We start from the raw sequence: 11,496 nt of genomic DNA on the forward strand, positions 1-11,496 counted from the left end.
TTATTCCATCAGGAGTTTATCAGAATATGAGTGTCCCAACCATCAGGGAAATTTTGCCTTTTATATTTTAAGAGTTTATATTTTATTAAACCTTGAGACACTGTAGAAAACAACCTCATAGAAATGTCTTGGGTTTTTTTTTTTTGTTTTTTTTTAAACACGTTTTATGTCCTTCTGCATGTTTTGGAGCCATCTTTAATTAAATTTCTGATTCTCTTTTTAACCAAGTGAAGTCCTTGGCAGATTTTTTTTTTTTTTTGACTCTTGCAGTAGTTCAGTTTTTCAGTCTTCTGGGAAGATTTACATTTATTTTACTTTGCTGATCACAGGGTAAACACGCCAGAAATTAAATAGTCATCATATAATTCAGTCCTGTCTGCAAAAATCTAACAAAAGAGCCTTTTCCTTCAACAGAAAGGAGAGTGACTGTCCTGCTGTAATAGCTCAAAATAATTTGGAGATAATGTGTTTAAAGAGTAAGAAAGATGTGTTCTAATGACCAGTGATAGCTCTAAAGTATTTCAAGAGCTTGGTTCAAAGCCCCTTGAAAGGAATAACAGTCCTTCTACTGACATTACTAATCTTTGGATCGGGCTCATTAATGTATTGCACATATTATATTCCCAGCTGCCAAAAAGCTGGCAAAAAAAGGAGAATGTAGTAATAAAAATAGACATCAAATACATTTCTCTTCTGGGAATTAATATAGAAGCGAAATATTGCTGCTACTACTCTCTGGGGCTTTATTGCAGATATTTCTTTACTGTTTTTAAATGAATTAACAGGGTAAGCAGTTCATCTCATCCAGAGCTCTGCCTCCAGCAAGGGCCAGTCTGATGCCACAGAGCTGGCAAAAGCGCCGATTGCTGCAATAGTTTGCACTCCAGAGCTGTAAATCAGTCCTTTCCGGGATGTACTGTGCTGATGGAGGGGAAGAAGGGTGGGAGAGAAAATAGACATATTCGGGGAAGACTTTCCACATCTTTGGCCCTCTTGGATTAATTACAGATCGATACTTGGTACTCTCCGACTTTTATAGCTCATTAGCATCCCACGGTGCCAGGGTGTAAATTTATCACACAGCTTGCCAAGAACCCGAGGGTGTCCGGAAGCAAATGCTCACTCGGGGCTATAAATGAGAGACAACTGAGCTGACCAGTTTGAACTCCGGGTGGACAAATAATGCTCAGGATCTTTACCTGCGGCTCTCCAAGTGCCGTACAAACCCATGTGTGCGTGTGGGCATGTGCACGTTCGTGTCACAGAGGGAGAGGGCGAGGAAAGGGATGGTGAGTGCCGCTCCTGTGTGCAGCTGAGCAGGCGGCACAATCCGGAACCAGGCGCTTATTTTTTTTTCCAGCCCTTGGGATCATTCTCAGGTCGCCCACCTGCCTGCGCACAGAGACAGCGTTAGTAAGCGAATAATAATAATAACGTGAGAACGCCCCGGCAGCCCCCAGCCCTGGCTCTGGGGAGCCCCGCTCTGTCTCTTTAAGGAACCCAGCGAGTCGTGATGCTGCTGTTTGTATTGCCGAATCCCCAGGAGTGCAGTTAAGAAACGAGCAGCTGTCTCTTTAAGTGTGATTTCCTTCTATTGTATTTGAATCGTGATCAGGAAAAAGGAAATGAAACCAGAGAGCCGGGGCTGAGCCACGGAGTAATAATAATCGCGGGGATGCGGCTGGCAGCGCTGCCGCCCGGGCGCGGAGCGTGTGCGGAGCTGCCCGAGCGGAGCCGGAGCCGCTGAGCGCCGAGCGCGGAGCCGCGGTGGCGGCCGCAGCCGCCGCCCCCCGCCCGCCGCGGGAGCGGCCCCGCCGGCCGGGGCGCGGGGGGAGCGCGGCGGGGATGGGAGGTCAGCGCCGGGGGGGCCGTGCGGGGCCGGGGGGGGCCGTACGGGGCCGGAGCGCAGCCCCAGCCCATGTGTGTGTCTCTGTGTCTCGGTGCTGCAGGAGGAAATCCTGTGAATGTCATCGCGGGGCGGCGGGGCAGCGCGGCTGGCGACAAGGCTCCGCGAGCAGACGGCCTCTGCGGGGGCGGCGGGGGCAGAGCCCACCACCGGCACGCCACAAAGGAACCGGCCCTGCCAATGTCATCGGCCATCGAGAGGAAAAGCCTCGATCCTTCCGAGTAAGTGCGCGCTTTTTCTGCCCGGTTCCCCGGCTCGCCATCGTCCCCGCTCGCCTCCCGGTGCCGCCCCCGCGCTCCCCGACGGAGCCGCCGCCGGCATTGTGTGCCCGGCAGCCCCGGAGGGTTCGGCGGCGATCCCCCTTCCCTCGCATCGCACACTGCGGGGCTGACGGCGTGGGGGAGCTTCGGGATAGCCCTCCAAGTTGTGGCAATGAGCAGCCGGGAGCAGAGAGGAGCAATTCCTCCCGGGCAGGGCATCTCCCGTTCGCTCATCCCACCGCGGGGTGGTGGGGATGCTCGGCGGGAGAGGGAGCGTCCCGCTTCCCAAGCTTTCAGGTTTTCCATCCCCAGGGACTCTCCCTGCCCCATCCCCGATGTGCCCAGCTCGCTGCAGCCGATCAGTAAAATGTCAGGGCTGTTAGCTGCGGGTGCCCAACTTCCACGTTTTCATAATGCAACTTCCAAGAGCTCGTAGAAAGCTTTGGTGGGGGCTGGGTGTTCTGCCAAGAGCATGTAGACAGACTTGATGGACAGGATGTAGGAGATGAGAATTTCCCTCCCTGGATTTCCCACTCGGGGAAAAGACCGGCTTCCATGGCCAGATCCAGGCTTTCTCCCGGGCTGCGCTCCCGCTGTCCCGTCCCTGCTGCACACCCAGGGATGGTAACTCAGCACAGACCCAGGTCACTTCAGCCCCGAACGTGCTAATTGACTGCACTTAGGCTTGTACGCAATCGCGATAAGAGAGAAGTAAAAAATAAATAAATTATAAAATCTCCGTTTCCAGATAACGCTTAAAACATCGCTCTGAGTAAATTGAGTCATTCGTGGTTTGTTTCCTGTGAGATACTAAAAATGCCGTCACTTGGAGCACACGGGAGCCGCTGCTTTTGGGGATTAAATCACTTCATTCCATGATCTATTGCAAGTTACATTTTCTTTTATGCTGTGTTTTAAGAAATGCTAATCCCAGCTCCTAATGATGTCCGGCTTTCATCTACAAAGTTTTTTTTAAGCTTTATTTATTTACCTGCCTTGTGTTCTGGTGGCTTAAGTGCTGGCTTAGAAATCCATGGACATCAAAAGCCTAATGCGTAAACCAGGAATGCTGCTCTGCATAAACATCCGCTGGGCTGCTCTGGAGCTTAGGGCTCTCAGAGAAACCTGGTTTGGCATTCCCAAACAACCCTCAGATGAAATATTTTGGGGTACACTCCAAAGTTTCAAACAACTGATAATAAAGGATAATGATGTGTTCTTCCTTCTACTGGCAAGCTCTCAGAAGTTGTCAGCATGGACCCCACGCATCAGGAAAAGGAGCATGCGGCCCAAAAGGATAACTTTGGAAAAAGTAGGGCCTAACCATGAGTTCCCCATGATTTTAATGAAAACTCACAGGATGAAATGCTGGCAGGAGAGAGGTATTACGACACAGTTTGCAGGGCACAGCAGTTTAAACTTAGAAGGGAGAAACCAGAGCAGAATAGCACCAGATAATATCTCAGGGCTTGGCTTGCCTAAATAAAAACTGCAGGATCACTTTCTCAGCCCAGAAGTTCTGGACCAGAGGTCGTTCCTCCCTGCTGAAGAAAGTAATTTTTGCCCAGAAAACTGCTGATCCAGTAAATAAGCAGGAGTAATACAATTTTTTCCCTGTTGCCTGCTGGAAACTGGGAGCAGAGCTTCTTCATCAGTGTAGGTCTCCTCTGCCCCCACCAGCCCAGGGGAGAACAGAACAATGACAGAAGCAAATTGCTCAGGGACTCTGTGCTGGAACACTAATCCAATAATATGAAAAAATTTGGAGTCCACTCTACTAGCCACAGGTTTAAAATGAAACAAGTGCTTAAGGGATGGATCCAGTAGATTTTTTGATTGACTTCTCTGGCATTTAGGTGAAGTCCAAAACATTATGAAACTGAGTTCAGGCACTGTTCTTTTATGGTTTTTTGCCTTTTTTATTTTTTTTTTAAGTTTTGAAATTACCCCAAAAGATACAGAAGTCCTCAAGAAAGTAGCATTGAAGAAAATTATCACTGCTTTTACCAGAATGATCCTAGACCTCCAAGCTTTTCAGAAAAAGGAACAAAATAAGGTGCATAAAGAGCCAGTACTAATACCACAATAAAGATTTGTGCCTCCTTTTACTCATGGTTGTGTAAATCCCAGATAATTGAGGTATGTTGGTGAAGACCCATCCCAGGGTGTTCATGTCCTTGGCTAAGGGAAAAAAGAAGTCCTGCAGCAGCATGAGGTAAAATGCTGGCTTTATTAAAACCAGCAGCGAGACTTAAACCATTTTGGCAACAGAATCAGCTGTTGTGTTTACTCATTTCATGCTGTTGTGAAAAGTGACACCATCAAACTTAGTCTCCGAATTTCCAACAGAAAGTGCAAAATCCCTTGGTTGCCTTTTTTAGTCCTGGTGAAAATGAACAAAACCGAGGACACCCTCCCTGTCCTAACCTGTCCGAGCTCGTGGTTCATTTTGCTTTCCTTGTTGGGTTGGGTTTCCCTCAGTCCAGCGTTGTCTCGTTCCCTCAGGGAGCCGGTGGATGAGGTGCTGCAGATCCCCCCGTCACTGCTGACATGCGGGGGGTGCCAGCAGAACATCGGGGACCGCTATTTCCTGAAGGCCATCGACCAGTACTGGCACGAGGACTGCCTCAGCTGCGACCTGTGCGGCTGCCGCCTCGGCGAGGTGGGCCGGCGCCTCTACTACAAACTGGGCAGGAAGCTCTGCAGGAGGGACTATCTCAGGTATGCATCCCACCCCTCAAACCCTTTCTCCCTCCTGCCCATCCTTGGAATAAGGAATTCATTTGGGGTGGCTCTCGAAGCCTGGCAACGCGTGTAACCGTGTCTGCAAGCTCAGGTTTGCAGTGTGGAATCCCTGAATCGTTTGGGCTGCAAAGGGACCTTACAGCTCCTCTCATTTCAGCCCCTCTCACAGCTTCCACTAGGATAGGTTGCTCCGATTCCCCTCCAACATGGCCTTCCACAGCTTCTCTGGGCAACCTGTGCAGGATTCCTTCCCAATATATCAACTAAACACACTCTCTGTCACTTTAAAGTCCTTTTTGTCTCATTCTTCCATCCCTTGCCCAAAGTCTGTCTCCAGCTCTCCTTTAGGCACGGGAAGGGGCTCTAAGGTCTCCCCAGAGCATTCTCCAGAGTGCACAGCCCCAGCTCTCTCAACCTGTCCTCATATTTTTGGGATTCATATGCAGATGCTTTTAGTATTGCTGGGATTCTTCAGTAAGTTATAGATAAAACTAGAGATTATCTGTGTTGGTTAGATAAACAACTTGCAGTTGTTTATAGCTGAAACTTTAAAAGTTTTGGGGGAAAAAAGCATTTTTAATGAAAATGAAAGCAATGCTACACACTGTGTACAAAGTAGAATTATTTGATAATGTGAAGAATACAGAAAGATCTCCTAGGACTCAGAGTTGTTGGCATCTGTCATTCTACATAGACCTAACCCCATAGCTCCAGATGGAGGGTCAGTGGGGCGTTCTGGCAAGCAGAAATTGGGAAAAGGGGCTGAATTCCAGCAATCTCCCACTGAGCTGGCAATGAACTGATGGCCCTGAATGGTTTTAAGGAGTTTTCTGCTTTTCCCAGTTTTGCCATGGAGCTTAAAGGTGTTTAAACCCAGGTAAGTGATAAAATATCATTTGGGTTTTTGGCATTCTTAAGCCTGGTGCTGAATAAGCAAGAATATGCACATTTTGCAGAATAAGATCCTACAAATACACTTGTTATAGGTGCTTTCATCAATAACTCTCTGTCTGCCTGTTTTGCCAAAATTGGTAAGTAAAGGACTAGTTGGAGACTAAGATACTTAAAAAAAATTAAAAACAAAGGATCTTTACATTCTAGATTAAAATGTATTGATCTTTGCTGTGCTGGTTGTGTTCCACTTCTTCTAATGGGTCCCTAACATGTCAGAAGGTTTATGGAACAGAATAATTATATTTGGTATTTTCCCAGTTTTTGTACTGAAGGGTAAATTATCTGCCAATAAAAATGAAACCAAAGTCTCTGTGGACTTACTAATTATGCTGTCCCTGGGCTTTGTTGATGGGAATTTTGCTGAGCAGAAATTAAGGACTGAGCTCTGCTAGTGGGACCACTTGTAAATCCAGCAGTGATCCGGTGTTAATTACACTTCCCAGATACTTTTCATCTCAAAATGGAAGCAACAGAAAGTATGGCAATACAATTAATCCATTTTCTTACAGTTAAATCCAACGTTTTTATTTATTTAATAATGCAACAGATAATATCTTCCCTCATTAATGAAAAATTTGGCAACATTTGTGTAACCTTAGCGTTACTTTCATTGGGCAGAAGTAAACACTGACATCTCCTGGTAGACAAAAGGAATTATGTTCTTTCTCCTTAAAAGTCTCTTAATTTACCAGACATCCTTTTTCCAGTTCAGAAGGTGTTTTAAATCAGGCACAATACATGAAGGAAATGTGTAGGAGGTGGAAAAATTCTTTCCAGAATTAGTATGGAAGTTTAGAAGTCAAACTCAATGAATACATCACCTGTAGCATTCATCCCTCTTAGGAATAAAGTATCAATATATTCATGTTTTTTTATTACTGATTTGACTTAAACTCTGCAGGGCACTCATTAGAGGCTCCTTTTCAGAGACAATATCATGAGGACCTCAGCAGGGTTTCTCCATGTGGATTAAAGAACAGTCCACAGCATAAATCTGTCTCACAGGTATATAGAAGATCTTAGAATGTGTCCTTCTGAAACCCGTCAGGAGTGACTTCATGGATCAGGAATGCCTTTATGGATATCAGAGTATTTGAAAGAATTTCCAGTGTGGAGGCACAGACAAAAGGAAGGAGAGCCTTAGACCATGGCTTATCCCAGCTCCCTTCTGTAAATTGCAGAGCAACAGCTTAAGAAAGGCAAAAAATACTAACAAAAGGTAATTTCTGCCGATCACAGAAGTGGAAGTGTTAATATGGCACAACTTTATGCAGTGCTCTGGGCAACCTTTGCTCCTCCAATTCAGGATAAAGTCATTGATCAGGGAAGCCAATAATATTGATAGATTTGAGTAGATTGGATATTAAGGAAGAAATCCTTCCCTGTGATGGTGCTGAGGCCCTGGCACAAGTTACCCAGGGAAGCTGTGGCTGCCCCATCCCTGGAAGTGTCCATGGCCAGGTTGGATGGGGCTTGGAGAAACCTGGGATAGTGGAAGGTGTCCCTGCCCATGGCAGGACGTGGCACAGGGTGGACTTTAAATTTCCTTCCAACCCAGCCCATTCTGTGATTTTATCCAAGGTGAGAACCTTGCATTTTCTGTTTCAATTTTTAGTGTTGCAAAGTTTCCAGTTCTGTTGGACAGCTTTCCACGTGATTTCTCTCTAACTCCACGCTGGTCCTAATGGATCAGGGGCACTGTGCTCTTGTTTTGATGAGGTTTTGCCCAGTGGCCAGCACAGGAGCTGTGCTCACCTCTGTGCTGTGTGCTTGCAGGCTCTTTGGCCAGGACGGGCTGTGCGCCTCCTGCGAGAAGCGGATCCGCGCCTACGAGATGACCATGCGGGTGAAGGACAAGGTCTATCACCTTGAGTGCTTCAAGTGTGCTGCCTGCCAGAAGCACTTCTGTGTGGGGGACAGGTACCTCCTCATCAACTCGGACATCGTGTGCGAGCAGGACATCTACGAGTGGACTAAGATCAACGGCATGATCTAGCACGGCCGTGCCGGCGCTCCGTGACAGACTCCTCCCGGCCCAGCTGCACCAGGACATCGTCCCTCGGGCTGAGGGCTTTGGAACGGGAGGGAACGCCACCAGGCCCTTGGCAGGCAGTGCTAAGTAGATTGTAAACTACACCCAGGTGAAGGGGGAGAGCAAAGCAATAGTAGCTACACTGACTTGTGTTCACAGTACGGACAGGAACTGACATCAGCTGGCAGCCGGGGACAGGCACAGCACCATAACCCATCCTCCCAACTGGAACAGAGTAGGGACTTCTGTAAAGAGATGTCATGACCTTGTCACCTGCAGACTAGACTTGTGCAATTCGGTTTTCTTTCTGTCTTGTTTTCATCACTGAGTCTAGATGAGAAGCTCCCACAGTAAGCCTGACAAGGAATACTGGAAGGAAGGAGCCATCCCTCACGTGGTCATTCCATATGGCCTTATCCTTTGGGTGGGAGTTATTTTTGCATGGATTTTTTCTTTTTACTTTGAGAATGAACAGTACATCCTCTAGTCCCAAACTCTTCTTTTAAAATACCCTATTGAATAGTTGTTTTTGGGCACTGCTATCTCAAGACAAGATGTTCCCCAGATCATTTCTATACAAATATAAATCTAAAGAGTTGTTCAACTATTTTATTAACTTAGATTATATCAATAAAATATTTGTTGTGTGTAGTAAGACTCTGCAGCTTTAATAAAAATAACGAAAGATTTGAGTGTTCTTTTTTTTTTTTTGTGATTTGTGCTGGATTTTTTTTATTGTTAATTTTATATTTTTGTAGCAGGGTTTCTACTCTTTGCTACAACTGGATCCACTTCAGATTGCATTTCAAAGCACAAATGTGAGAACATCGAGGGCTCAGTAAATCTTGTGCTCTTCATGCTAAGAAATCAGATTGTGCTGTAGGAGAAATTAGTGTTGTGTGATACCAAGGCTCTTTGTTGTTTATGAGTTCTGGATCTGGGTGTTTTGCAAAAGATTGAGTCTATCTGATCATGGAGATCATGGAGATCGTGTAAAATTTGGGTCTTTTAGAAAGGCAGCTTATCCTGATTTTGCTCTGGATTATGGAATCCAGGAAAACACAAGAGCCAATAAACTTATTTAGTAAGAATTAATTTCAGTAATCTTTAAGGACCATTCCATATTCTATGATAGCATATCCTCTCCAACTTACTTTTCCTGGGGGCACTAGTCTGTTTCAAGCCTCTGATAAACCCTTATTTCTCATCTCTGATTCTACATTATTCTTTCTGAGTCTGGGACTACAACTGCAAGTTGTGTTGAAAGGCACTAAAAATTAAAGTTTTCCCACAACTGAGCAAGTCTGGCACCCACCCAGAAGGTGTTTGGCAGGTCCATTCACTCAATCACTACTGACACATCAGAAACAGCACCTAAACCTGTGGATATCTCCTTGACTATTCTCAGTAATCTTGTCACCCAGGATATGTCCCAGGCACCGATCAATGATGATGTTCTGCATTTTACAATGCATATTCTGAGAGCTCTTTTCTTGCTTTTGCTGTCACAAATAGAGCTGGGGACAAACCCTTTAAATCTTGTTATCAATGAAATTGGCAACTACACCTAGTGAGTAACACTTGGAAAATACAGTTTGAGGGTGCTGGTATTTAGCTATTTTCCAGTGATATGCTGACCTCTGGAGGCCACAGGCAGCTGGTTTTAATTGTAATTATTAGCCTGAATTCCTGCCAGCAGAGGCAAGGAAAATACAGCTATCAGCTCTCTTCATTCACAGTGGCTCCCTGCAAATATTCTGTCCAGCTAGAAACAAAGCCCAAAGACATGAATGAGTTAATTTACAAAGCTTGGTGGGTGTAGCCAGGATGCTGAGGTAGGGTGCAGGTGCACAATGGTTCTGGTCATGTCACACATACACAGAGTGTGAGCTGTAACAGGGCTGATTTTCATTATTTCTCCTCACAGAAAACTTTGAAAATATAGGGCAAGAGACCTCATTTACATCTGGGCTGAGATCAGGGAAATGCAGTAATAGCTCAGGGAGGCCGTGTAGGCTTGCACTAAGCAGACCAAGACCTGTGTTTTCTTCTCACCTCAGTGACTTTTAGACAAGGTAGTTCAGTATTTTGCTTCTAATTTACCCACTTGTAGAATGGAGATGTTCTTACTTATTCCATATAATTTCCTAATGCAGTCCCACTCATTATTTTGTGTAACGTCTAGCTTACACAGGGAAATATATTTTTTAGACCTAAATGTATGTATTTGTAAAGGAAAAGGTTCACAGCAGATACAATTTTTTAATAAGACTACCAGTTAAGTTGAACTGGAAAGTGACAGAAGAGCCTCCACATGAGCAATACTGCATATTGCTCTCCCCAAATAATTATAAAAATCTGTTGCTGGACTTTTCTGTGTCAGCATTCCCAATGCTTGCTCTCCGAGTCCAGGAGGAGAGAGAGCAGATTTCTTTTGGAATTAGTGCAAGCAACATTTTACTTCATCTTGATTATGTTCTTTTCAGTAAGGACTCTCTCCTGGAAAACCAAGAAAATAAAATGTTCCAAAAACTGCAGCAAAAAGGAAAGCAAAGCTGATTTAAAGCCCTAAGCAAAAAGCACAAAAATCTGAATAAGACTTCATTCCTGATACTCAAATGCATCGTCCTTTCCATGTTTTTGCTATCAGCAGTATTTTAAAAGGCGTATCATCTGTCAAGATTCCCCTTCTTTGTCCCCATTATTCAGTGTCAGGAAGATGAGAGCATTACCATCGATATCACTTTTTTAATTCCCTGCCCTTGAATAAGGGCAATAAGAGCCCTGCATAATAGAGTTTTCAGGGGAGAGAGTAAATGGGAATTGGTTGTTAATTCAATACAGGATCCAGAAGCCGTCTCTCCCTTCTCTTTTCTCAAGGTAATACCCTGCCTCCAATTGTCATTATAGCCGAGAATGAAATTATTGGAATTCTGGACACATCAGCACAAAACCCAAGACTCCCTGCCAATTTCGTTGCCTGCCTGGAAGAGAACATCAGAGAGCATCACTCATTTATACGACTGCCAGCCTGAGACTGTAAATTCAGAAAACAAGGAGGCCTCAGGTGCTGCACTTTAACAGGTCTTTCTGCTCCTGAATCACCCCCCCTCACACACAAGCTAGCATTTTATCTCTGAAAGGCAAAGCTTTCAAGCATCTGCCACAGCACACGCTCCGTACGGCCTGAATGTGAATTGAAAATGAGACTATTAAGTTTATTAATTGGTATCAGTGACTTAAGGCTTTGAAGGAGATTCATGGCACTCGGGAAAATAATCTATAAAGATTTTTGTTGCTCTAAAAAGACAGTGCAGCATCAGCTTATTTCACTTGCAGCAGGTTCATCTCTTTTATGGAGCACATACTGCACTGCAGGCAAAGGGAATTTTAATGGACACTGGAAAAAAATTATCTATTCCTCCATCCCATAACAGCTTAAAAAAACATAAAAAGACACAGAACAGAGAGATAGAGATACACTATCACAAAACATTTCAGGCACTATAATTAAATTAAGATTCTGAAGTCTGCCAGTGAGATGAAGATTAAACTGGCAGAAAGTTGAACCGTGTTTGAAGCAACTTGTTCCCTCCTGC

At 45.1% G+C, this 11,496-nt stretch overlaps 1 protein-coding gene across 3 annotated transcripts; it reads left to right on the forward strand.

The window, feature by feature from the left end:
- Positions 1-1,264: 1,264 nt before the first annotated feature.
- On the forward strand, positions 1,265-8,589 carry LMO2 (LIM domain only 2). 3 transcript variants are annotated; one of them, XM_079308319.1, is made up of 4 exons: positions 1,265-1,289; positions 1,950-2,127; positions 4,672-4,887; positions 7,642-8,589. In XM_079308319.1, exons 2-4 carry the CDS (start codon positions 2,087-2,089, stop codon positions 7,859-7,861), a joined length of 477 nt encoding a protein of 158 aa, XP_079164445.1. In that variant the 5' UTR covers positions 1,265-1,289; positions 1,950-2,086; the 3' UTR covers positions 7,862-8,589. The 3 variants fall into 3 exon arrangements, with proteins under 3 accessions (XP_079164445.1, XP_079164447.1, XP_079164446.1); XM_079308321.1 differs by lacking the exon at positions 1,265-1,289 and adding an exon at positions 1,664-1,852 and having other exon boundaries at positions 7,642-7,908; XM_079308320.1 differs by lacking the exon at positions 1,265-1,289 and having other exon boundaries at positions 1,859-2,127.
- Positions 8,590-11,496: the final 2,907 nt, after the last annotated feature.

Source organism: Erithacus rubecula (assembly GCF_903797595.1).
Source record: "Erithacus rubecula genome assembly, chromosome: 6".
Classification (NCBI taxonomy): Eukaryota; Metazoa; Chordata; class Aves; order Passeriformes; family Muscicapidae; genus Erithacus; species Erithacus rubecula.

What these genes read in the sequence shown, in the direction of transcription:
- LMO2 (XM_079308320.1), top strand. Translation starts at nt 1,919, where the DNA reads ATGTGTGTGTCTCTGTGTCTCGGTGCTGCAGGAGGAAATCCTGTGAAT. An exon ending in AAAAGCCTCGATCCTTCCGA is followed by an intron (nt 2,128 to 4,671) that starts GTAAGTGCGCGC and finishes TCGTTCCCTCAG; the next exon opens with GGAGCCGGTGGATGAGGTGC. An exon ending in TGCAGGAGGGACTATCTCAG is followed by an intron (nt 4,888 to 7,641) that starts GTATGCATCCCA and finishes GTGTGCTTGCAG; the next exon opens with GCTCTTTGGCCAGGACGGGC.